Source organism: Vicia villosa, linkage group LG3, assembly GCF_029867415.1.
Source record: "Vicia villosa cultivar HV-30 ecotype Madison, WI linkage group LG3, Vvil1.0, whole genome shotgun sequence".
NCBI classification, from domain to species: domain Eukaryota; kingdom Viridiplantae; phylum Streptophyta; class Magnoliopsida; order Fabales; family Fabaceae; genus Vicia; species Vicia villosa.
The window spans coordinates 101,840,610-101,867,098 of record NC_081182.1 but is presented as its reverse complement, the minus strand read 5'-3'; the positions used below and the strand labels follow the sequence as shown (position 1 = coordinate 101,867,098).

The 26,489-nt window shown below is 31.8% G+C and overlaps 1 protein-coding gene across 1 annotated transcript; it reads left to right on the top strand.

Annotated features, from left to right (window-relative positions):
- The first annotated feature begins 20,303 nt into the window (after window positions 1–20,303).
- Window positions 20,304–21,356, top strand: LOC131658677 (uncharacterized). The gene is made up of 2 exons (XM_058927946.1): window positions 20,304–20,612; window positions 20,730–21,356. Exons 1-2 carry the CDS (start codon window positions 20,304–20,306, stop codon window positions 21,354–21,356), a joined length of 936 nt encoding a protein of 311 aa, XP_058783929.1.
- Window positions 21,357–26,489: the final 5,133 nt, after the last annotated feature.

Here is a 26,489-nt window from a genome sequence, read left to right as displayed (position 1 = left end):
TTAGCCATGTACGTGAACCACTCGGATTGTGGGATGGTCACTGATTTGTGCCTCGAAGCCTGTAGGCAAGAAGTTTATCTTACTCAGTCAGAAGCTGTGAAGCAATGAGTGCAGTTTTGTTCTTGGATAAAGCTTGTAAGTAACTCCAAGTTGTGTTTGTTTGTGTGCTGAGAATGTTGGTGAAGAGTTGTTGACGCAGTTGCTCGACATCATTGCGATGATTGGGAGTGAGAGGAGTTTCTCATATCTAGGGAGGACCTAGGTAGAAGGGTTATTGGGTAGTGATTAAGTGCATAGATCATCAACGGGTGTGTTGGCTGTAGGGTCTGCAAATTGATACTGCTAATAGTGGACTTCACCCCTGGCTTGGTAGCCCCCAGAGTAGGTTGGTTGAATCGAACTGGGTAAAAAATTCTGTTGTGCTTTTATTACTTTCCTGCACTATTATTTGTATTCCTACCTTGTCTGTTTCAGAATGTCAGATCAGATGTCAAGACATCCTTATATGACATCTAAGTCTGCTGTAACCAAAATTTCATATATACTTAAAGTGTTTGAATTCTCTTAATTATGAAACAGAAGAAGAACAGAATAACATGACTAAATCACCTGATTATGAGTAACATTCTGATCAATACAGGTCTATTTAATCTGATAAGTCTTAGGAGTAATTAAAATCAACTCATGAGACATAAGTAATTGTTTAAAAATATACAGGAAGATCTGATAATAAAGGAACATATTTTTTGAACTGGGTAAACAATTTTGTTGTGCTTTTATTGCTTTCCTGCACTATTATTTGTATTCCTACCTTGTCAGTTTCAGAATGTCAGATCAGATGTCAAGACATCCTTATATGACATCTAAGTCTGTTGTAACCAAAATTTCATATATACTTAAACTGTTTGAATTCTCTTAATTATGAAACAGAAGAAGAACAGAATAACATGACTAAATCACCTGATTATGAGTAACATTCTGATCAATACAGGTCTATTTAATCTGATAAGTCTTAGGAGTAATTAAAATCAACTCATGAGCCAGAAGTAATTGTTTAAAAATATACAGGAAGATGTGATAATAAAGGAACATATTTTTAGAACTTCTAAGAAGATGCATGCATACATAGCTAAATTTATTAATCTTTTGAAGAATCAAGCAATTATTTCAGGGGGAGCTATAAATCAGAAATTAATTCATAGGGTTATCTAATTCAGGGGGAGACTACACATCTCAGGCGGAGAAAATTATTTTCAATACATCTAATCTCATCCAACCCTCTTAAATGCTTTTTGATTATGACAAAAAGGGGGAGAAAGAAAGAATAGATTTTGATGAATATATTGATGATTAAAAGAATCACTTGATTAAACACATGAAAAGGGATGTAATACACTTGCCTGTTTATTATTATTTATTATCATCTCATAAAATTGTTCCATCAAAATACATGGTTTTTGTCATCATAAAAAAGGGGGAGATTGTTAGAACAAGATTGAGAATCTATGTTCAGAATCTGGTTTTGATGATAACAAACCTATATTTTGTGAGTAACCATTTTATTACTAATGATTTCATTAAGTGTGCAGATATTATGCTATAAGCCTTATACGACAACATCAGAAAGAAAAACACAGCATCAGACAAGCACAACATCAGAAAGAAACTCATATAAGAGTTAAGGATTTAAACAGAAATATCAAGGTACATGAAGTCTCGTCACAACAAGAAAATCACTCAGACAAGAGTTAAGGATTTAAACAGAAATATAAATATACATAAAGATCCGTTACAGGCAGAATATTACATGAATAGAAGATCAGAAGTTCTGATAGAGTAACACAGTGACATACAAAAAGCTACAGCAAGAAATTAATGGAACAACTCCCAAGGTTGATTGAAGAAGCAACCCACATGCAGAGCGTTGGAAAAGACAAGATTAACCAAGGAAACACGCTACCAATTGTCATCATCATGCTAGAGATAAGATTTTGCCGTGAACAACACTTGTCACTACTGATTCAATCAATACAAAGCATTCAAAGAAATCTTCAAACAAATCTCAACGGCTAGATTCCAACGGTAACACTTCAAGCTATATATAGATCAAACTTCAAACTTGATTGTGTGCATCCAGAGTTTCTATCCATAGTGCATCTACAGAGTGCAACAAAAGAGAGATCTTGAGAGAAAATTTGTAGAAGAGCAGCTGAGCATAAAAGCGTAAAAGAAAAAAATGTGAAACCATGCTTCACAAGTTACACAAGAGGCAACACATACTTAATATGTGATGAATCAATCTATAGTGTTGTTATACACTAATTATAAGCCTATGTGAAGAAAACATAAAAGAGTGAAAAAGAAATTTCTGCTGTTAAGCAGTATCCTCCAATGGAGTTTTAAGAAATCCACTAATACTTGATCCGTTCACATATTGCTCACATTGAATGACTAGAGAAACTGAATACACTGTGTTGCTGCTCAAGAGTGTTTCATGTTTGCTTATGAGCATTAAATGTGTTATAAGCTGTAACAAGCTTCATGATCAGTATTAAAGAAGAAGATGAAGATCTACGCACAAGAAGAAATTTACATGAGAGTTGTTGCTCCATATCTGCTTAGGAAGAAGAAGAGATGATGGTCTTACAAGAAGGAATTACATTCAAGAGTTGAAGCTCTAATCTCCTTAATCAAAACCAGAGAAGACCAAACTGAAAGAAGCAATCTAATACAAGAGCTGCTGCTCTTAATCTGCTTTCAGAAGAAGAAGAAGAAGATCATTTGAAGAAGCAACTCAAAACAGAGTTGTTGCTCTAAATCTGCTTGAAGAAGAAATGAAGATCAAATCATAAGCAATCTACCAATAGAGTTGTTGCTCTAAATCAGCTTAAGAAAATTTTAAGACGAAGATCAGCTTGAAGAAGCACTCAACATTTGAAGGTGATGCTCATATTCTGCTTATCGACAAAGATACAAAGATCTCGTCAAAAGATGCAGACAAGAAGACTCAAGATTATTTATTCACTTAAAAGTGATTAATTTTCATTGTATCAAAACAAATGTACTTAGACATAAAAGAAAGTTTGCTTAACTAAGGAGCACATTTGTAATCTCCAGAAGATTGATGAACATTATATCTCGTTGAGATCACTGAACGATTCATCATCTATAGTTAGTCACGAGCAGTTGGCTTGTGCAGGGTTAATCACAACAGTTGGCTGTGCAGGAGTCAATGGATGTTATATCTGTGGATCAGATCACTGAACAGTCCATTGCAATTAGTCATGAGCAGTTGGCTTGTGCAGGGTTACTAGATTGATGAACGTTATATCTCGCTGAGATCACTGACCGAATCAGTCATCTAGGGGTTAGTCACTCACGGGTAGCTTGTGCAGGGTTAGTCACAGCAGTTGGCTGTACAGGTTGTTAGTCACGACGGTTGATCGTGCAATTATAATCAGATTGGTTATAGTGGATTAAGTCCTCTGGAGAGAGGCAAAATCACCTGAGGAGGGTGGACTGGAGGTAGCCTTATTTAGAAGGTGAACCAGGATAAAAATGAATGTGTCTTTTACTTTCTGTAAATTTCATTTTTAACTCAGAACATCCACGCAGAAATCTTCAGAACTGTACTGAGCCAAGTCAGAAGTTTTGATAATGAATAGAAGTTAAAATGAATGTCTCATTGGTTATGCAACTCTACTTCAAATATGCTTCCGCAACATAAATCATAGCATACCCGAATAATGAGACACCAAAAGAAAGAAAAGATTTTAAATAAAGGGAAATATGTTTTTGGAAGAACACAATTCAATCCCCCTTTTCTTGTGTTTTTCTCCACCTTCACTTGCCACCTGTTAGGTACCAAAAAATTGTGTTTTGAGTAGTTAGTTTGTGGCACTTTTTGACTCTTGTTTGTTAATAACCTTGAATAATTTCCCGCTTTTTGTATAATTTTGTATAAATTATATTTAATTTTTTGTGCATTTGTGTATCGTTTGATAGTTTTCCATTCATTTTATAGGTATTGATGCGTATTTGGAGCATGAGGAATAAAGTGTCGAAGACGCGATTTCAAACATGTGATTTTGAACAAGTCATCCACGAATAAGGCTTAAAATCAAAGAATAAAAAATATCAATTTGGTTGATATTTTTTCATTGTTAGAAAGATCAGTGAATTATCTTTCCAATGCTTCGAACCAGGCGCAAATCAGAGTTACAGTTCTCAAGTTATGGCCGAAATAGTGTAGAATTTTCCGCTGTTGCTACTGGTGTAGTTCGCCTGGAGAATCTGGAAGGACAAAAATACGTTAAAAGGGGTCAACCCAATTCATAAAACCTTCATTTTTAGGTAATTTAGCTTAGAAAACAACTTCGGAGCTTGCATACGGATGATTCAGGATAGATTGATCATCAATCGACACTGACAAACCGGGAGATTTTTGGTTCATTTCTCTTCCTCTTTGTGTATTCTCTCTTAGTTTGGTTTTGTATATGTACTTTGAACTCATGTATATTTTTCGTCCATGGCGTTATATTTAAGTTACTTTTTACAAATCTTTGTCAATTGTTATCTAGATTTTTGCTCTGTGCCCGGGGCTTGGATTGTTATAGACATATACTGCTCGAATCCTTATGTAGGATGATTATATGTTAGTTTCTGGATTCTAGAGATAGATTTAGAGCTAACAATCTTTATGGGTGTCGAAGCTTAATGCTTCCATGTTGGTTGCGTCGATTGAGAGATCGTCGATACGATTGATATGGATGTGTGTTGTGTTGTTGAGGTTGGCTGAGAGATCGTCGCCGAGATGATATAGTAGTCCTCTTTACTTTGGGTTATAAATGACTTAGGATGTGAACGATGTTAGATGATACTGACGAGTATTATAGGTTTAGTATAACTGGTCGATAAATTTAAGTTTGTGAGAAGTAGATTATATGCATGCTTGAAAAGTCTATTCTCTCTGAAGAATGAATTATTTTTGTGTTAATATTTACTTTTCCATTTTTAAGCTTTAAACAATTCAATCCAAACTCATAACTTTGGAGACTATTGAACGGCAGTTCAGTAGCACTGATCCCCGTGGAAACAATAATTTCCAGGATAAATATTTCCAAAATGTTTTTTGCTTGCCGCTTTACCCCTTCAACAAAATGGCGTTGTTGCCGGTTATTGGTGTTTTGATATTGAATTGCGTTACAATAGTTTTTATGTTTTTGAGCTTTGTACATATTTGTCTATATTGTATATTCTCACTTGTTTATATTGATACCTGTGTATGTTTACTACACTTGCACATGCTTTTTTATACTTGTGAATTTGTTATATTATTGTTTGTTTCCTTTCACATTTGCTTGTGTGTGGTTAGTAATAGCCGGGCGGAAATAACTTGGAGGAACGTTCTTAAATAACAGGCGTCGAATTTACGACGTAAAACAAACATGTTTATTCTTTTTAGTTTTTGTTAAGTTTAGGTAGTGTGATGCAAATGTCTAAACAAATTAAGATTAGACCAGTTCTTAAATTTCAAATCTTCACTTTTAAATTTATTTAGACAATTTCATCTGGCCTTTGAGTTTGTTTATATTAATAGTTTGTGTGTTTACCTTTGAGCTCGTTTTGAGTAGCTTATGGAATTAGAGGTGACTTTCCAAGTTTGATCGTTTCAACTTGCGAGTGAATGGTAATGATTTGGTTAAAGTTTTGTACATGTCCAAGGTATGTATTTATCGCTTTCTAGACTTTAGCATATTTGTGATACTTAAGCTTTTTACATCTTTTAAGCCATTCATTCATTTTGTATACTTGTTCGTTTGTGAATCACTTTAGTTCTCACCTTTTATGATGTGACTTTCCATTATTCACATATGCTAGAGACCACAATTCTTGTTCTAACTTGACTTTATTATGCTTAATCTTTTGTTTGTGTTAATTATATGAAAGCATGAAAAAGATCAAGACATCTTTGTTTCATTTTGAGCATAACTACCTAGCTAAATAGTCATTTCACCTTCTGATTGTGTGATCATTCGTACCTCCTTTGAGCCTTTTGTCATTGTCCATATTCTTTAAATTTGATGTTTGTCTATAAGTATTTATTTCACTTTTTATGGATTTTGATTGTTGATCATTTCTTGAACCCTCAACTTTGTGTTGTTGTATAAATTTTTTACATTGCCTTAGAAAGTAGGGAATATTCACATAATGAGACGGTTGAATTCAAGTTGGGGAGAAAAATGATTGTGCACTTGTGGTTGATTGCCATGAGGTTGAAAGAGAAAAGAAAAAGAAAAAAAAAAGAGAAAGAAAGAAAGAAAAAAAGCTTTGAAAAACAAAAACAAAAACAAAAAAGAGCTCGAATTATTGTGCGAAAAGTATGTGCTTTGGTGTGGAATTTGGGATTTGGAAGAAGTTTAATTGGAATTTTGTGTTTGAATATTTGGTGAATTAATCATTCCCTTAGGTTTAGGTAAGTTTTTGTTTTGATTAGCCTTAGGAATTATCCTTTTTTTGTTCACCCGACCATGCTACAACCTTGGAAAGCCCTTGTGATTCTTGCTTTTGTATTTTCAATACGATTTTTGGATGAAAGCATAATTTAGTCTTTTGTTTGCAAGATTGTGGGTGAGTGAAAATTACCCCACTTTTGTGTGTCTTTCATCTAGTGATGATTGTGTGCTAGGTGTGATTCATTTGTTAACTAGTGTTATTTTAGAATGTTTGGTATGTTATTTGTATTTAGCATTTGTTTTGTGTCTATGTTGTCGTCGTAGTTAGTGGTAAGTATTTTCTTTGTGTGTACTATTTTTCATTTGAGCCAAACATTTGTTTCTGTTTTTCAAAACTTTTTGATTTGTGATTCTTTGGTTGATCACTTTGGTTTCTTTGAGTTTTTTGTTTCTTGTTTAGGGACAAACAAGTTCAAGTTGGGGAGAGTTTGTTAGGTTCCAAAAATTTGTGTTTTGAGTAGTTAGTTTGTGGCACTTTTCGACTTTTGTTTGTTAATATCCTTGAATAATTCTCCGTTTTTTGTATAATTACGTATAAATTGTATTTAATAGAGTTTTTGTGTATTTGTGTATCATTTGATATTTTTCATTCATTTTATAGGTATTGATGCGTATTTGGAGCATGAGCAATAAAGTGTCGAAGACACGGCTTCAAACGCTTAATTTTGAGCAACTCATCAACAAATAAGGCTCAAAATCAAAGAATATAAAACCATCAATTTTGTTGATATTTTGTCATTGTTAGAAAGAGAATTGAATAAGCTTTCCAACGCTTTGAATCAGACATAAATCGAAGTTACAGTTCTCAAGTTATGGCCGAAATAGTGCATAACTTTCTACTGTTGCTACTGGTGTAGTTCGCCCGACGAATCCTGACTCGTCCGACGAATATGGCCGAACAGAAATACGTTAAGAGGGGTTAAAACACATTTTTTTAGGATGTTTTGGGTAATATTGGTCCCAATTCATCAAACCTTCATTTTTTAGGTAAATTAGCTTAGAAAACAACTTCAGAGCTTGCATACGGATGATCTGGGATGGATTGATCATCAATCGGCGCTGACAAACCGGGAGATTTTTGGTTCATTTATCTTCCTCTTTGTGTATTCTCTCTTAGTTGGGTTTTGTATATGTAAGTTGCTTTATAAATCTTTGTCGATTGTTATCTTAGATTTTTGCTATGTGCTCGGTGTTTGGATTGTTATAGACATATACTGCTTGAATACTTATCTAGGATGATTATCTGTTAGTTTCTGGATTCTAGAGATAGATTTAGAGCTAACAATATTTGTGGGTGTCGAAGCTTAATGCTTTCGTGTTGGTTGTGTCGGTTGAGATATCATCGATACGATTGATATGGATGTCTGCTGTGTTGTTGAGGTTGGCTGAGAGATCGTCACTGAGATGATATAGTAGTCCTCTCTATTTTGGGTTAGAAATGACTTAGGGTGTGAACGATGCTGCATGATACTGACGAGTATTGTAGGTCGAGTATAATTGGTCGATAAATTTAAGTTTGTGAGAAATAGATTATATGCATGCTTGATAAGTCTCTTCTCTGTGAAGAATGAATTCTTTTTGTGTTAATATTTACTTTTCCATTTTTATGCTTTAAGCAATTCAATCCAAACTCATAACTTTGGAGACTGTTGAACGGAAGTTCAGTAGCACTGATCCCTGTGGAGATGATAATTTCCTGGATAAATATTTCCAAAACTTTTGTTGCTTACCGCTTCAACAGCGCCCTATCTCGCTTCCTCTCATATGTAGACGACAAGGCTTTCCTTTTCTTTTCCGCCTTAAAGAAGAAAGATACATTCGAATGGACCATAGAGTGTGGAGAGGCTTTCTCCAGGGTGAAAGCCTTCATTGCATCGCCCCCATACTCACTCACTCGAGGGAGGAGTCGCCACTATTCTTCTTTCTCTCGATCATAAATCAGGCAATAAGATTAGTCCTTGTCCACAAGACAAACAAGGTAGAGAAACATGTGTACTTCGTAAGCAAGGTGTTAAAAGGTGCTGAAGCATGTTATTAAAAGATTTAGAAGCTAATGCTAACTGTCGTCTTCACAGAGAGAAAGCTGAGACCTTATTTTCAGGGTCACAAGATCTTTGTGAAAACCAACTATCATGTTCGTCAAGTCTTTAAGAAGCTATATTTTATGGCGGAATTTAGCTCATATGTGGATAAGGACACGCACCCAGAATGAGCATTATCGGTACATGATACCTCTAACGTGAAAGGAAGTGGAAATGGGATAGTCTTAGAAGGGCACGTAGACATACTCATTGAGCAAGCATTGAAGTTCGAGTTCACCATCAATAACAATCAAGCAGAATACGAGGCCCTTATCGCCGAAATGAAATCTGCCAAGTGAGCTAAATTCCGCCATGAAATTTGTCAGAGCTTGTGATTTGATGCTTCCCCTTGAATGAGTGATATCGGTAGATGACGCCTCTAACGTGAAAGGAACCAATAATAGGATAGTCTTGGAAGGGCCTATAGACATACTCATTGAGCTAAATGGTAAGGTTTATCAAAAAATTCTAGGAAACTCTCGCCTCCCCTAGAATCAAGCTAGGTGAGGTATACTCCCTAGAAGTTATCCTTGCGTTTAGCTGGATGTCACCCATAATGTGTAACCTACACTCGGACGATCTTCTACTAGACGAGAGGAAAGTAAGGAGAATTTGAAAACAGGTTGCCAAGTACACCCTTCTCTCTAGAAAACTTTATAAATTTGGGAAGGCTTATCCCATGTTGTAGTGCCTAGGCGAACATGAAATCTCCCTGGTGCTTGCACAAGTACAAAAGAGAGTCTGCAACAGTAACATTGGTAGAAAATGCCTCGCCCACAAGTTGTTAAGGGAGGGATATTATTTGTCTACTTTGATGAAGGATAACATCACTGTCGCCTCGGTTTTTTTTGTGGGATGCGAACTGACTCTTCTTTTATTTTTGAGTTGTGAAAATCAGAGAGTCGCCACCGACTTTTATTTTATCCAATTAAGGAAAGGTTTATAAAAGAAACAGAAAAAGACCTTAAAGAGATTTTGGGTTCGGGGGTAAGTTATACAAAGGGAAGGTGTTAGCACCCTTTGTATCCATGGTTATCCACTGGCTCTTAATTGCTTAGCTCACTTATTTGAATTGTTTGTTTTGCATGAAATGCTTGTATGTGGTTTTAAATATTTTATAAAGAATTAACTTTGTAATGATCCTTGTGCGGATGTATACAAAGTGTTTATCTTTCGAAAGATATTTTGATGGTTTGAAAAAGATTTTTAACTTCATAATGATTCTTGTTTGGATATATACAAAGTGTTGTCTTTTTGAAAGTTTGTTTTGAAAAAAATAGTGATGTGTAAGAACTTTTGTTGTTTTTTGATTGAGCAAGCAATTAGGAGGTATACCCTAAGTTTATAAGGTTATTTCCTATTTCTTTAGAAAATTTTCCTTGACTGGATACAGAAGAAAAATTTGAATTGTATTTGAAACAGTAGAATTGATTTTGAAAAGAGTAATAGAGGGATTACCCTAAGAGGTGCAAGTGTGACTGTGTTTTGTTTTCAGATATGTTATCTTTGAGATTAGTAATCTAGCGCTTCAATTTTTATTCTTGTCATACATGCAGTTTTATATATACAGGAATTAAAGTGCAGGAATGTAAAATGCGGAAAGTAAATCTACGCTATTACATCGATTGTGCGAGAAATGTAAACTACGCCATTTACATGAATTTGACAACCTATACACTTATCTATGAATTTAAATGGCAACAAGATAAAGGGAAAATATTTTTGGATTTTTGGATGGTTGATTTTAATTAAATTTAATGCATAATTAATTTAATTAAAAGGTCAAGAATTAGAAATAAAATTTAAACCTAAAAAATTAAATCTAAAATATGTCCAAATTGTTTATTAGTTAATTTTAAAATAAAATTAATTTTTTTTGTGATTTTTGAAATGTTTTTGAAATTATTAAGTTAAATTAACATATAATTATACACATAAATTAAACTTAAAGATAAAAATATTCTAATCATGTACAAAATTAGTTCATGATATGTAAACTTAATTTAAAAAAAGAAATATTTTTTTTCTTCTGATTTTTTGATAGGTTAGAAATAATTAAAAGATAAATATATAAATATTATCTAATTAATTAAACAAAATATTTTAATTATGAAGAAATATAAAATATTTTCATGTCAAAAATTAACTAAACATTTTATCAATCTAAAAGTGAAATTAAAATTATTTTTGGATTTCTGAAAGTATTTTTAATTAATTATGCAAGAAAAAACAAATTAATTAAGAAAATACTAATATATATGATCCAGTGTGGCAGACCCTAAGGGTCTATGGTGAGCCTGTAAGGCAAGGAGCGTTAGATGAGGGGATCAGATTGATCTGATGGACACGGATGCATGGCACATGGCAATAGCTTAGAAAGCGAAGCACCAGATCTGGGGGCAAAACAAAACGCGCGTTTTTCAAACTGGCCAATCAGATGGCGCCACGCAGTCACCTTCAACCTCCAGCCCGTCGCCTTAAGTCTGTAACCGTAGGTAAAGGTTTTACCTACAGTTTTGGTCCGTCGCTACAAACTTGCAACCTATCAAAACCCCACACAAGCATCAAAAATTTATTGTGAGACCATGGTTGAGCTCGTATGGGTCTCACGAACTCAATAGAACCATTAATTTCCTGAAATTTTGCCTAAAACGAAGAACCCCAAAATAGAGCTCAAGAACCCTAAAATGGTAAGTGCTTCAAACGTCCATTAAAATCAAATTAAAGTTCCAGAAACGATCAGAGCATCTAACCAAACACAAGTATGCAATTACATCTTGTTAAATATGCATGTATGATTATATTTTTGTAGGTTTTTGTTTGAACAAACCGTGAGCTATGGAGCTTGATTTAGGAGGCTTTGATTGATGGAAATGATTGGGATAGTTTCAGAATTACTTGAGGAACGTGTTTGGATGATTATTTGCACTTGAATCTAGCTTAAACTCAAAATTCGAATTTTAAATTTCTTTGAAATTTTCAAGTTTGATACAAGTATGTTTCTGGTTCAGAATTCGTGTGTGTGTGTTGCTGATGGACTCAAGCTATTATATAGGCAAGATTGAGTGCTTAGAACTTAAGCAACCATGCTTTTCTTCCATACTTGAGTGCCTTTGAAATTTTGAATTTTTTATGAATAAAAGCTTTGAAAGTCTTGACCATGGCTTTAATTTTCTTCACCCCTCTTGCCATAGGTCTTCTGTACCTCTATGCTTCAGAATTTGGATCAAACTTGGTGAGCTAAAGACAAAGCATTGGATCATTATCTTGGATCATTATCTTGGATCATTTCTTTTTTAATTTAACTTTAAATGAAGTAAAATTAAATCAAAAAAGAAATAAAAATGTTATGGGCCTAATGTTGGTCGTGGGAGGCCTTAAACATTATTAGGAACATATTTGGATCACAAATGCTTGGGCCCTTTTGAAAAAAAAAACAATTTTGATCAATGTTGGTTTCATGCATTTTCCCAAAAAATGACCAACTTCAACAAGGCATAACTCCCTCAATTTTGATCATATGAAGAAGTTCTTGTACTTTTTAGAAACCTCAAGATGTCCTCTACAAGCTACTTTGAAAGCTTTTTTGCATTTGGAGAAGTTATCTTGATGTTATGGGCTTTGACAAAAAACTGTTTTTTGTTGACTTTGAAAATGACCTGTAATGTCTAAGCTCATATTTTCCAAATGGTAAATCCAATGACCATGGGACCAATTTCGTTTGAAAGATAATTGAATTTCCTTCAAAATAAGCTTTGGTTGGAATTTTTCGGATGAACGAGGAGAGAGTTATGGCCGGTCAAAGTTCAGTTGACTTTTTAGGAGAAAACCCTAATTTTGAAACTTATAGTTTTGTCGATTTCTGAACTTTTCTTGATGAATTATGATCAACCATTGATAAAATGATGAATCTTTTGACAAAATATGGATGTTGACAAAAAATTTCATTTTTGACTGTCTGTTGACTTTTTGGTCAAACTGGTCGTTTGTTGACTGTTTGAGCTGTTGACCGTGCGTCCGAGAGAATCAAAGTTTGAAAATTTGTTTGGTGGTACTTTGAGACATATGGAGATCCATGAAATCCATTTGAGGTCTCAAAAAACTTGTTCTCCTGAAAAAAACAAAAACCCTAGTTAGGGACTGTTTGTGTAGGAGACAGTTAAGCGTACCTGATTTTTGTGCAGTGTTGAGTCTCTGCTGATCATGTGATTATCAGAAGACTTCTAGAACAAAAATCTTGGAATTTTGAAATGCAAAAGATTGATTTGATTGATGGTACAAACACGGAGAATCGTGCTGTCAGCGGGTTTGACTGTTAACTGGCTGTCCGGGCATTAACGTAACAGTTAAAGTGAAAACTTTAAAGTTAATTTTTTCTTTTTGTTTTTGTTGTGTTAATGGTGAAAATTATTTACATGAGTTGTTAGAAAAACACAAACATAATAAATAAATAAAATATACCGTACGCGAACGAAATTACTGATAATAATCTTGAGAAGGATTTAATGCACAAAAAAATAAATATTTAACTAGCAATAAACACACATAATATTATCTCTATAATTAAGTGACAGTACAATAGACAATACAATATTTAATACTGATAGTACAAATATTACATAATATAACGAACAGTACGACAAATATAATGAACGGTACGTTATTTGAAAGCGAAAGATACGGCAAACTTTAAGTATGACGATTAAAAACCCATGCTATAAACAACAATATATAGATGTACGGGAGTGCAAGCATCCCAGGTCCGCATTTTTCAGGATTATGCAGACAGAAAAAGGACATGATCACCACAAAAACAGTGATGACCACAAGAAAAAACGTATCCGCCCACTTTGCCATTTTTGCCGGGGAAGAAGAGAAAATAATTATGAGATAGTATGATAGAAATTTGGGAGATGAGTGAAATTTGATGTGAGATTTTATGGAAAAAATGAGGGGTATCTATAGAGTGAAAAGAGGGATGGAGACGTTGGGGAATGAAGTGGTACTGTACAAAAAAGGAAAGTTTGAATGATAGTAGGTTTTGAAAAAATTACATGGTAGGGTTTGAAAAGAAAGATGTATAGAATAAAGTTAGAATTTGATTTGAAAGAAAGAGATTTGAAAAGAAAGAAAGAGATTTGAAAACAATAATATAGTACAAAAATTAATGGGAAACAAAACTAATAAATAATTTAATTGTTACCAGCACAGTTTGAATCCCCGGACTCTGTACCTGCAAAAATTTAATTCTGTACCAATTGCGTCAGTATTATTTATCTGAAAATAAATCTCTAATAAACAGCGTGTGAAGTGATAAACAGTATTTGGCGTTTGTGTAAGAATAAATTCAACAGCGAACCCAAAATACCGTATAAAAAATATCCTAAAAACTGAGTATTCATAAAATCAGGATATTTATGAAATAAAATCCAAGATTATATGAAACTCCCAATTTTTAGACAGAAGTCTGTTGCCTTCTTTTTTTGAAAAAAGATGCGGGCAAATTTTGGGGTATAACAATCACCTTTGTCAAGAAGTGCGATCAATGCTAAAGGCATATTGACCTTCACCACACGCGATTGAACTTTTCCAATCGATGACTTCGCTGTGGCCTTTTTACCGATAGGTCATGGACATCTTGGTTTTGTTTCCCTTGGCACCAAGTCAACTTAAATTATCGATAGTGGGAGTTAATTATTTCACCAAATGGATAAAGGCGAAAGATGTTTCTAAAATCACAATTGAGAGAGTTCACCACTTCTATTACCAGAAAATTATGTGCAGGTATGGATTTCCCGTAGCTATCGCTTTCAGCAATGGAACTCAGTTTTCCAATGTTATGGTTATTGGTTTTAGCAAAGATTTGGGAGTGCAAATGAAGTTTGTATTCGTCATACACCCGCAGGCTAATGGGAATGCATAATTAGCAACAAAGTAATTCTTAAGGGACTCTAGAAGAAATTTGATGATGGCAAGAATTTATGGGTCAAATTACTCTATGAGATTTATGGTTATACTACGCCACTCCTCACTCCACCACCAAAGAAACTTTATTTTCCATGGTATATAGAGCGGACATCATGTTACCTGTGGAGATTGACACACCCTAGTAACGATGATCCCAATTTAATGAAGAAGCAAACAAGGTCGGATCGGAATATGTGGGAGACCTGATCACCAAATTGAGAGAAGCCGCCCATGCCTGAGAATTTGCAGCCAAACACAGAGTCGCCGTAATATATATTCCCAAAGTCAAGCCAAGAGAGATTGAAGAGGGTGGCCTGGTATTAAAGGAGGTGGTTATGAGCACATAATAGGGAAAACTACAACCCAAATGGGGGGACATATCACATATTTCTGAAGCTCCCTCATGGGGCATACAAGTTGCAGGAGTTGGAAGGACCGCTCTTACCCAAAACTTGGAACGCCCTCCATCTTAAATATTATTTTAGTTAAATTGTATGTAATTTCTAATAGACACCATGACTATGTACCTGTGAACAATTTTTAAACGTTTATGACCAACAAGGACACTTTTCTAAATATTTTGTATGCTGGACTTCATAGCGAAGATCCTTGCCACCCTTTGAGGTAATGTTTGTATGTTGGACTTCGTAGGGAAGATCCTTATCGCCCCTTGGTTTTAATAGCTCTAGTTCATTGACATAATATTATGATATCATATGTATATGACATAGGTTGGTAATTAAACCCATCTATTGAGTTTCATAGGTTTGACATAGTTGTGTTCCAAGCCAAGTTAAAGTTTGGTTAAAAAGCTCCTCGACAATACAAAAGTCAAGGATACAAGGAAATCATGCCTAACGCTCATAGTGCATTTTAAAATGTTATATAGAATGGATGAAATTTAATCTCTTTAGATTTATATTTTATAATTAGTGAATTCTTATTTACCCAACTCAAAATGTTGGGTAGAGTTACCTTCAATGTAAAATATCTTGGAAATAACAAACAATTGTACTATTTTATAATTAATTAAATGTGTTAAAATTAAATGGAATCTTGTGATTGGTTGAAGGTACACTACCCAACTTTTTGTAATGGGTAGAGAAGTTGTCTCTTTATAATTTAGTATGTCAATATAATCTATATGATAAGATTGCGGGTCAAGAGCTCAGTGGTCGAACCAGCTTTCAAGTGCATGAATGATTTTGCTAAAATTAATTGACTAAGTTACATGGCTCGATCTAAATGACAAAGTTGTATAACTATTAAGTTGGATAACTAGATCTATAAAAAGTTCTAACAACATCAACTCTAAAGAAAAAAAAATCATATTTTAAATCAGTTTTCGTGACTATTATATGATATTTTTCAATTTTTTGTATATATAAAAATAAAAATTTGGATAATAAGATTTTTATTTTTAATACTTTCTAAATTGTATTTCTAAAATCTATTTTTTATTTTGATGTTTTGTTAGCTTTTTAAAAAAGAATTATAATACAACATCAATTTTTACTTAAAAAAAAAGCAAGAGTCGGTATTTCTTAGTTGCAAAAACTCTTCATTCATTAATTTTTATTTAAAAATTTTGTCCGGCTCGTATGACTTCTCATTAATTTGATTATATACATTAGAGATGTTAAAATGTGCTAGTTCATATGAGCCGTCCTGCTAGATCCGAAAAAATATAGGGTTTGCACTTTAAAATTAGAGTTCATATTCTTCAGGATTTTTTAGCACAGTCCTAAAAAATCTGCTATCCATTAGGGTTAGCCCATATGGGCCGTGACTCCATAAGTAGCCCATTAGGCCCGCATAATTATAAATAAAAAAAAATATTAATATTTATATTATCTTACTCCAAAATAGGATATTGATTTTTCTCACTTCACAAATTTTTATCTCTATTCTATTCAATCTTTCTCTTTTACATATTATACATTAATATAATCAACATTTTTCATCATATTATATTAGTTTTTCTCTTATAATAAATATTCAAGTATTATTTTATACAATTTAGACATATATTGTACTTAAAAATGTATTAGATTTAAAATAACATAATTTTTAATTTTATTTATAATAAATATTATGGAGTTTTTATTTTAAATTTTTTAAATAAAAAAGTCTATTTAGGGCCAGATAGTCCGAAGCTCATCTAGGACCGGACTCGGTTAGTAAATCTCGAGCCCATATTACACAAGACCTTTTTAGCCCGGTCCTAAAAAATTCAGGGTACGTTTACGGTCAGATAGCCTATTTTGATAGCTCTAATATACATGATCTAGTAAACAATTCTTGTTGGGTATCCTCCTTTCAATTTTTAGCTATATCAAACCAACCCAATTAAATTGATTTTTAAAATATTATTAAGTGGCAGTTTGTTTTAATTTTAAAAGAATAAATATTTTTTGTATTTTTAAAAGTAATATTATGATTGTTTTTAAAATGAAAAAAAAACTCATTTTTATGAATTTAAAAAATTAATTTTGATATCCAATAACATAAATATATATTATTGAAGATTATAATAACAAAGTTAAAATTATAATATTTTTCAAAAAAATACATCTTTTAACTTTTATGAAGAATTATTATAAGAATTTAATTGAAATACATTGACGGTGTAAATAAATTTTACACTGTTAGTGAATCACAACCGTTAATTTACTGGAATTGTTTGATTTTTATTTTAATTTTTTTAAAAGTAATATAATTGAGTGGTTGTGATGCATTGATAGTGTAAAAAGTTTTATACTGACAGTGCATAACAATTAAACTCTTATTGTAAATAGTTTTACATTTAGAATTTAATTGATATGCAGTTTTACACCGTCAGTGAATCGTGGCCGTTAAATATTTATTAAAATTTAAATTTTATTTTAATTATTTGTAAAATAATATTTATGAGTGGTTGTGATGCATAGTAATTAATCGCTTACATTTAAGTGATTTTGTTTTAAAATTTTGATCTAAAAAAAGTGATAATAAAATAATGAAATACGTAAACTAGCATTTTACGAAAAATAATTTAAATCTTATGAGGCTTTATACCACCACATCCCCCTCCCGATCGGAATTGCGGGAGATCGAACTGTGGTTCTCTCTATCAAGTTCAGCGCCAATTACCACTGGACCAACTAACGATCGGTAAATGACATTAATATTTATAAAATATGGTAGAGTGTCTTAAATTATTAAAAATTAAATAGATCCATTTAAGATATTAGAATCGATGACATGGATGTGAATGCTCTTGTAAGATATAAATTCTCTTCTCCTCTTTCTCTTATGCAGCCATCTTGCTCTAATTTAGCCATTCAATAGAGAATCCAAATCCCCACTAATATATGATTCTTTACCACTCCAATTCCAAACTTTAGATTTTTCACATTGTTGTGTGTTGGGATGCGTTTAAACGCAAGTTTACATAGCCAAAAACTTAACCAAACACATGCTATGTGAATTGTCAATGTATTAGAAAAAACCTCACTAAATCATTTACCATTAACCTAACTAAATTAAAAGGGGTGGTGCAAGTAAGCCGTGATAAAAGTGGAAAGTGAAAAGTGTTAGGCATGCGTGGAAGCCACTAAAAGGTTAGGATCAGTGCTATACTTACCTTTTCTATTACAATGACATCCATTATAATAGCAAAGTGTTTCTTTCTTTGTTCAACTTTTTCTTTGAATAATCACTTTTGAAATGTCACATTACATTGACACGCCATGGATTCTTATATTTGATACCTCTGACTCCTACATGATATCTCACATTTGTACTTGATGTTATCGGTCCATAACATCAATGGAGACAACAAGATATACACATTAATATGCATCTTATTATTATACAAATATTTTGGAATATACCATTCACATTTAACACTTTGTCTATGCTCCACTCCACTACCATTGGTTAAGCTAGATTATTCGTTTTAATGTATAAATAAAAAGTTGAAAATAATACAATCTGACTTTGCAATATGCATGTTTTGAGACAACACTTTTTTATGATGGGAAATAAATAGGTCCCACCCAACATATGTCAAGTCAAATTGCAAACTTGTTGGATAAGTTATCTTAATTTTTTTTAACAAAATAAATTATCTAAATTTCAACAATTCAAATATATGATTTTGTGTTAATTATTAGAAAAATACTCGCGCACGGATTCTCGTAGATAAATTTATTTGATATAATATAAAATATATTTTAATATATTTATAATATAAATTTAAAATTAATTATTTAATTAAAAAATAAATAACATAATATAAATTTAATTATATTAAATAATCATAAAAAAAAGTTGTGAGTGGATTGTTTATAAACATCTATTCTTAAAAAAATTGTCTAAATTTGTTGCTGAGTGAATTTGGTATTTGATTTGCTGTATTGTTTTGATATATAAATCAGGTGAATTTTTTCACCGCAAGGGTATTAGAAGCAATTTTGTAATTATTTATACTTTTTTGAATGTTCTAATTCTATTGGGGAGAACAATTCTTGTTTAATTGTTTGCAATAAGACACAATTATCACAACTATGACCAGAAGCAGTAGATAATAACTTTGATGAAAAGTAAAAGTAAAGAAATTTATTTGATTCTATTCTTAAATGTCAAGTAAATTGCAGGTTGAATAATTTGATGATTTCCTCAAATTTAACATATGGATTATTCACTATAAAATAGATTTGATGATTCGCTCAAATTTAACATATGAATTAACATATTAAATGATGTCTATAAGTGAGAGAGAAACTATATCTCATTGTCCTAAAAAAGAGTTTTTACAAATGAGTTACACGAAAACAACCACTCAAGTTTCTAAGAATAAACTCTATTTCTACCTCAAGTGTTCCTTAGTCTATTCAACTCTCTATATGAATCACACAAGTTCAAGGTGTTTATAAGTATTTTTCAACCCCCCTTATATATCTCCAAGGGTTTTCCAAATTCAAAGAACACACTTGTAGAATTTTACCCTTATCTCTCTCTAAGATTACCACTAGGATTCCGAAACCATTCTCTTTGTCTTAATCTCTAAAGATCTAAAGATTATCATAGTAAGAATACAAGAGATACATATTTATAACTGTTAAAATCCAACAAATTTATAACAAGCCCAAAACTCAACTGGTTAATAGAAGTATCCACGAATAAAAACAGAGGAGCCCAAAATACATAAACCGAGAAAATTGGATAGGATGACCAAAAACCCAAACTGCTTGCGGACTGATCTGAAGCGTCGTCTCGCCACCGCCACTAATTTCTAATTTCCAGCAGTCATCTTTCGCCACTACCAGTCACCTATGTCGGACCATTAATCTGCAGTTCCATCATCTTTTGTCGACCTCTTCGTTGTTTTTATGGCTTTTTGGTTTCTGAAATCTCAAAATATATTTTCTTTCTCTTTATCACTTAAGGTTTTAAGTAATACTTCAACATACTTCATTTTAAATTACAATAAAGGTTATATCAGTTTATCCATCAACCACCTTGATCCTGGGCTAGACTACTGGCTGCTAGAGTGACCAGGAACAATAAGCTTATTAAGTACTCTATAAAATCCTCATTGTGGAAGGGATTCAAGGAAGTGTATGATACTGTCGTGGACAATTGTGTCTAGATCATTTGAAATGGTAGAAGCATTAATTTATGGCTTGACAACTAGATATGGGAAACCCTTGCATTCAAATACAAAATTCAGGACAAATTTCATTCAAACCTCACTATGAAAGTAGCTGACTGTTGGAAGAACAACTCTTGGGCCTTACACGACAATCTTCAAATTGCTATGCCTGACCTTTTAGAAACCATAGCTCCCTTTTCAGTCTCTGATCTGAACATGGAAGACTCTCTTGCTTGGAAAGATGTGGAAAATGGGAATCTCACCATTAAGCATGCCTATAATATGACTGCTAAACCGGTTAGCATTGCTCACTGGTCCATGTTTCCTTGGGACAAAGACACGACTCCTGCTCATTCCATTTTCGTTTGGAGGCTCTTTCACAATAGAATTCCCACTGATGAGAATTTTGCTGTGAGAGGCTTTAAGTTTCCGTCTATGTGCTCCTAATGTTCTGCTGCTACTGAAACTTCTCAACACCTTTTCTTTGATTGCCCTTTTGCTGGAAGCATACTTAGTGGAATTTTCCAGCTCTCTATTCCTATCTCTGATTTGGTTGATTGCCTCAAGGTTCTCAGCTTGGATTGGAGTCCCCAGGCCCTAACAGTTATCAAGGCTAGCATTTCCTTCTCTCTTTATCAAATCTGGCAGGCAAGGAACATTCATAGGTTTGAAAACAAAGCTATTCATTGGAAGACTTGTTGCTCAAACATTGCAGCCAGGGCAAAATTGGTTGGGAAGTTAACATCTAAAAAGACAAACAACTCTCTGCGCAGCTTCTCCTTCCTTAAGGCTTTGGATATTTTGCTGCACCCTTGCAATCAGCTAGCCACTCGTGATGTCCTTTGGTGCCCGCCGGTGTGTGGTTGGGTCAAGTGCAACATTGATGGAGTCGCAAATGGCTCCCCTATGGTGGCTGCCTATGGCGGAATTTTCAGGGATGATAAAACCCATCATATTTGTAGTTTCAGTGCTTTTCTAAGGGAAGGCAGTCCAGTCTATGCTGAATTTATGGCAGCTATTCTTGCCATGGAAAGAGCTAAGCATTGTCAATGGAAGAAACTTTGGATTGAAACTGACTGCTTATTAGTTGTGAAGGCTTTCTCCAATGTTCTTTTAGTGCCGTGGAGAATCAAATCTCGTTGGCTTACGTGTTAGGCGTATACTCTAAGTATTGATTTCATGATTACTCATATTTTTAGAGAGGCCAATTTTTGTGCAGATCTCCTGGCTAACATAGGTTTATCTAGCAAAAATTTTCTTTGGTATGATTTTGTCCATAGCACTATTTTACCGGATTACTTGTTAGACAAGGCGGGTACACCTAGACTTAGGTTTTGCTCTTAAGAGGTCTTGGTTGTGTCCCCCTTTTGTGTTCTTGTATCCTTTTGCGTTTGATTATTAATATCATCTCTTTTTTTGGTTAAAAAATTGAAAGAATGAGTGACTTAATATTTAAATAAAAATAAAATAAAAAGAATGACCCAATTATAAAAGAAATAAAAATATAAATTGCAGTTGTTTGGATTTGAAGTATGACCCTAAATTAGTTTTTTTCTAAACTATTTATATCAACAGAGAGAGTAGATGATACTTTTAAAAAAATATATAAAATGTAGCTTGCCCAGGAGTTATATTTAGATTTTTTGTTGGCTCAACTAAAATTTTTGTTATAAAATATATTATTTATATTGTGACCATTCTTCTTCCAGTTCCCTTCATGTTTGTGGCCTGAAAACTTATCATTCAAAAGTAAGGCCTCGACTCCCGTTGGCATTGTGTGATCCGGTAATTTTTTCGATTTTAAAGATGAACTATTCATTGAAAATATCATAAAAAATTAATAAGTTGGTCTGAGCTTTCAGTTGAAATTTCTCTTAAATAAAATTGCATACTTCCAATGCCCCATCTCCATATTATCTAAAAAAATATTATTGGGTTCAAGTTAATGTGAATATAACCTAGCAAGATTATTTTCACTTATAATAAACTAGTAAAGGACTCGTGTGCCGCACGGGTCACGCAAAATCGATATAAATAATAAATAAATATATAACGATGGTTAATAAATATATATGAATGATACGCAAATTAAAAAGAAAACAACATTTGAAATTATAATGCTTACACAAAAAAAAAATTGAAATTATAATTGTCATATAAATATTAATTTAATCTAGTTAAAAATATATATACTTTAGTGGAAAAAATAAATGAAATAATTAAGCAGTCATATACCCGTGCGTTTGCACGCATCATACAATATCGTTATAAATCTACCATGAGTAGTTTATCTACCCGTGCATTCGCACGGGTCACACAAAGTCAATATAAATAATAAATAAATATATAATGATGATTAATAAATATATATATATATATATATATATATATATATATATATATATATATATATATATATATATATATAAAAGATACGCAAATTAAAAAGAAAAAATATTTGAAATTATAATTGTCATGTAAATATTAATTTAATCTAGTTAGAAATATATACTTTAGTAAAAAAATAAATGAAATAATTAAGTAGTCATTTACCCGTGCGTTCGCACGCATCATACAATATCGTTATAAATCTACCATGAATAGTCCCTGCGTTCGCACGGATTGCACAATGTTATAAATACTAAATAAATATAATATATGTGATTATACTTATTTGATTTGCTAACCGGTACCAAACTTTTTTGTCCAAATTTTGTTTATTGTCACTCATACCCCTATCTTATTATAAGCATTTGAAATCTTTTACACTTATTTTAAATAAAAATTTCAATATATTTAATAGATATATTTTTCAAAAATATAGTTATAGATTAATATATACATATAAAAAATAAAGGAAATAATTAAGTAGTTATCTATCAGTACTAAATAAATATAATATAGTGATGGTTAAAAATATAAATAAAATATATACAGATTAAGTAGCTTTGACTCGTCGAAAAAAATATATTTTAGTAGAAAAAAGAAAATAATTAAGAAATCATTTACCCGTGCATTCGCACGGTTCGTACAATGTCGTTATAAATAGTAAATCAATATAATATAGTGATGGTTAAAAATGTATATAAAATGCAAAAAGAATACCAAATTTTTATTTTTATAAGAAATTATGTATTCATCCATCATAATTGTTTCATGTTAAATGTAATTTTATAAGTAGTTTCGGCCCGTCAAAAAATATATATTTTTCATAAGAAATTTATATATATTTATCAATCATAATTGTATGATGATTTTTTATAAAAAAAAAAACAAATATCAGTAGCAATCATAATCTCATAGTGACTATATATAATAATTATATATAATGGGAAAAAAAAATAAAGATTATAAGTTTTAAAAATTTTCATAAAAGAATGTATTAATTTTGTAACTTTTGTAAAAATATTATCATTAATTTATTGTGATTGTTATTTTAGTTCCTTCCCATATTCCATATTCAATTTAACTTAGGTTTTAAAGTTCGTTCCACCAAAATCCACCGCCCGCCAAAACATGTCTCGCCTATTCGTTCAGTTCGTTTTGACTTAAAGTTTGTCCCGCGCCAACTCGCCATCTTAAATGTGTATTTTAAGAAAAAAAATATTATATACTAAATATATTTCATATACGATTTTATGAGCTATTAACAAACCATCATAATAATTTCATTTAATTTTAATAATAATTTAAAGGGATATGAATGTTTATTTTACAAAAGAAAATATTATATTTCAAATATATTTCATACATGAATCTATGTACTATTAAAAAACTATCCTAATAATTTGTTTATTACAATTATTTATGTGAGCACTTTATTTAAATTTTTGGCATTTTTTTCACCTTTAGTTTTAAATTTGAAGATTGACAAAATCACCTTCACTTCTTTGATACAATCTTAAATTATCCTTAGTAGATATTATAAATTAATGTTTGTCCCTTTATTTTTGTGATGATAAAACTTATTTTTGTTATATTGACAAAATCATCTTCACTTCTTTGTTACAATTTTTTTTGTGTTATATTGTCATTTTGTTTGAAAGATGTTATGTTATATTGTCATTTTTTTATGATAAAAACTAATTAGTTATGATAAAACTTATTTTGTTTATTCATTATTTTATTCGTAATAATCATATTATTTCACAATATTAATTATTAATTATGACAAATTGTGATTTGTTTTTTCATCCTGCCTAAGAAGAGATTCATATATTTCTCTTATTTATCTCAACCACTTATTCTCTTTTTCTTTATTATTAATTATGATAAATTGTTTTTCTATCTAGCCTAGGAAGAGATTCATATATTTTCTGCCAATAAATTAAATATGAGTATTATTAATTAAATAATAGAGGTATTTCAAAGGTCTATTTTTGTCTTCCGCTAAAAAAAAGTTTGGCCAAAATAGTCTTGTAAATTTCGTGTATTCACCTCTTATATTGTGACCATTCTTCTTCCAGTTCCCTTCATGTTTGTGGCCTGAAAACTCATCATTCAAAAGTAAGGCCTCGACTCCCATTGGCATTGTGCGATCCGGTAATTTTTTCGATTTTAAAGATGAACTATTCATTGAAAATATCATAAAAAATTAATAAGTTGGTCTGAGCTTTCAGTTGAAATTTCTCTTAAATAAAATTGCATACTTCCAATGCCCCATCTCCGTATTATCTAAAAAAAATATTATTGGGTTCAAGTTAAGGTGAATATAACCTAGCTAGATTATTTTCACTTATAATAAAAAAGAATTTTTAAATTTAAACATTAACTATTGATTAGGAAAACTATGTTATTCGAAGTGACTTTTTTTATTGAGAAAATCACAAATTCCCGTTAATTAGAGATAATGTTTGAAAATATTTTATAGAAGTGACAAAGCTCCCTTTAGAAAGAATTTTCTTAATTCTAATATTTTTAAATGGTGAGGTGTGTTCGTGTCAAGCTAACATCTTTCATAGGTACATGATGAAGTGTTTTCATATTATTTTGAGTCATATATTAAGACACTTTCAAGGGTCAAACTTTAAAAACTTGAACTAGGAGCCAGCACCACAATTACTTGGAATCGAACACACATAAAAGTGAGCACTTTTCCTTAATCTATAAGAATAAAATTAGAATCTTAAGCAATATGCATAGTCCATAGAGGAAATTTCTTTATCATATTATTAAAAGTAAATTCGTCAACGTGCTATGATGTAGTTAAATAGATATTAGAAAAATAGTATTTGATGCTTTTTAGTTGGATATGATTCAGATCTTATAACGTTGTAGATTGAAAATCTCTTGTGATGTCTATAGTGCCAGGTTTCACATACATATAAGCCTATTTTATTTTTTACCTAAAAAAACTATACTTTGTTTTGTTTAAACAATAATCTATAAAACTTCATTTGCTATTGGAATCGAATCTATAGAAATGCAATCGGAATGTATTGGTAAACCATCAATGCTGACTAATATTTTAATGTCATTATTACTATGGAAACAATGACAAATATTTTAATATGTTTTTTTGTATTGCTTTATAGGGACATTATATATATGCTCTCAATAAAGAAATATATCAACCTGATTTCTGATTTTAAATTGCTTGTATTTTAAATGTTGCATTAGTGTGCTGGACAATATTAAAATAGAAGAGTTGAAATGTTTAAAAGGGAATACAAATAAAATTATAGTTATAATTTATGGGTTTGGATTTTGATGTAACAAAATTTCACTTTTTTATATAATTATTATTAGATAAATTTTAGGCTCGGTATTTTATTAATATTAGGATTTTAAGCTTGATATTTACACATATATTAACAACATTTTGATCCACTAATAAATTTATCAGAATTTTAATTTTTAAAAGTAAATAGATGGAATGCAGTAGATTTGATCATCACGTATTAATGTCTCTAGCACATGTGCGTGTGTGGTTTAGTGATAATAGTGATAAAAGTTTGAGTTCTGAAAATATGTTTTATTTCAAGTCTCTTAAAACGAGGTTTTTGAATAAACTTAAAATATAAACTTTTGGATCAACCATATACAATATCAGATTGAATTTTGTGAGGATAATGGTTAGAGTGCCGATTGCTTTTTCTGTCGTGGAACATATGGAGGCGCAGATTGATGGTCATGTTTTCCGGTTGCATTTGAAGGAAGAAAATCACGGTTTCTTCAAGGTGGGATCTGTTGAGTCTAAACAGGAGACTCGGTGCTCCGATTCCTTGTTTTCTGAGGACAGCTGGTTAGCCGGGGAATCTTCTGGGGATTTCGGGGAATCGTTGGCAG

Coding starts and splice junctions, on each gene's coding strand:
- LOC131658677 (XM_058927946.1), top strand. CDS start 20,304: ATGAAAGTAGCTGACTGTTGGAAGAACAACTCTTGGGCCTTACACGAC. Junction 20,613..20,729: donor CCACTGATGAGAATTTTGCT/GTGAGAGGCTTT, acceptor GGAATTTTCCAG/CTCTCTATTCCTATCTCTGA.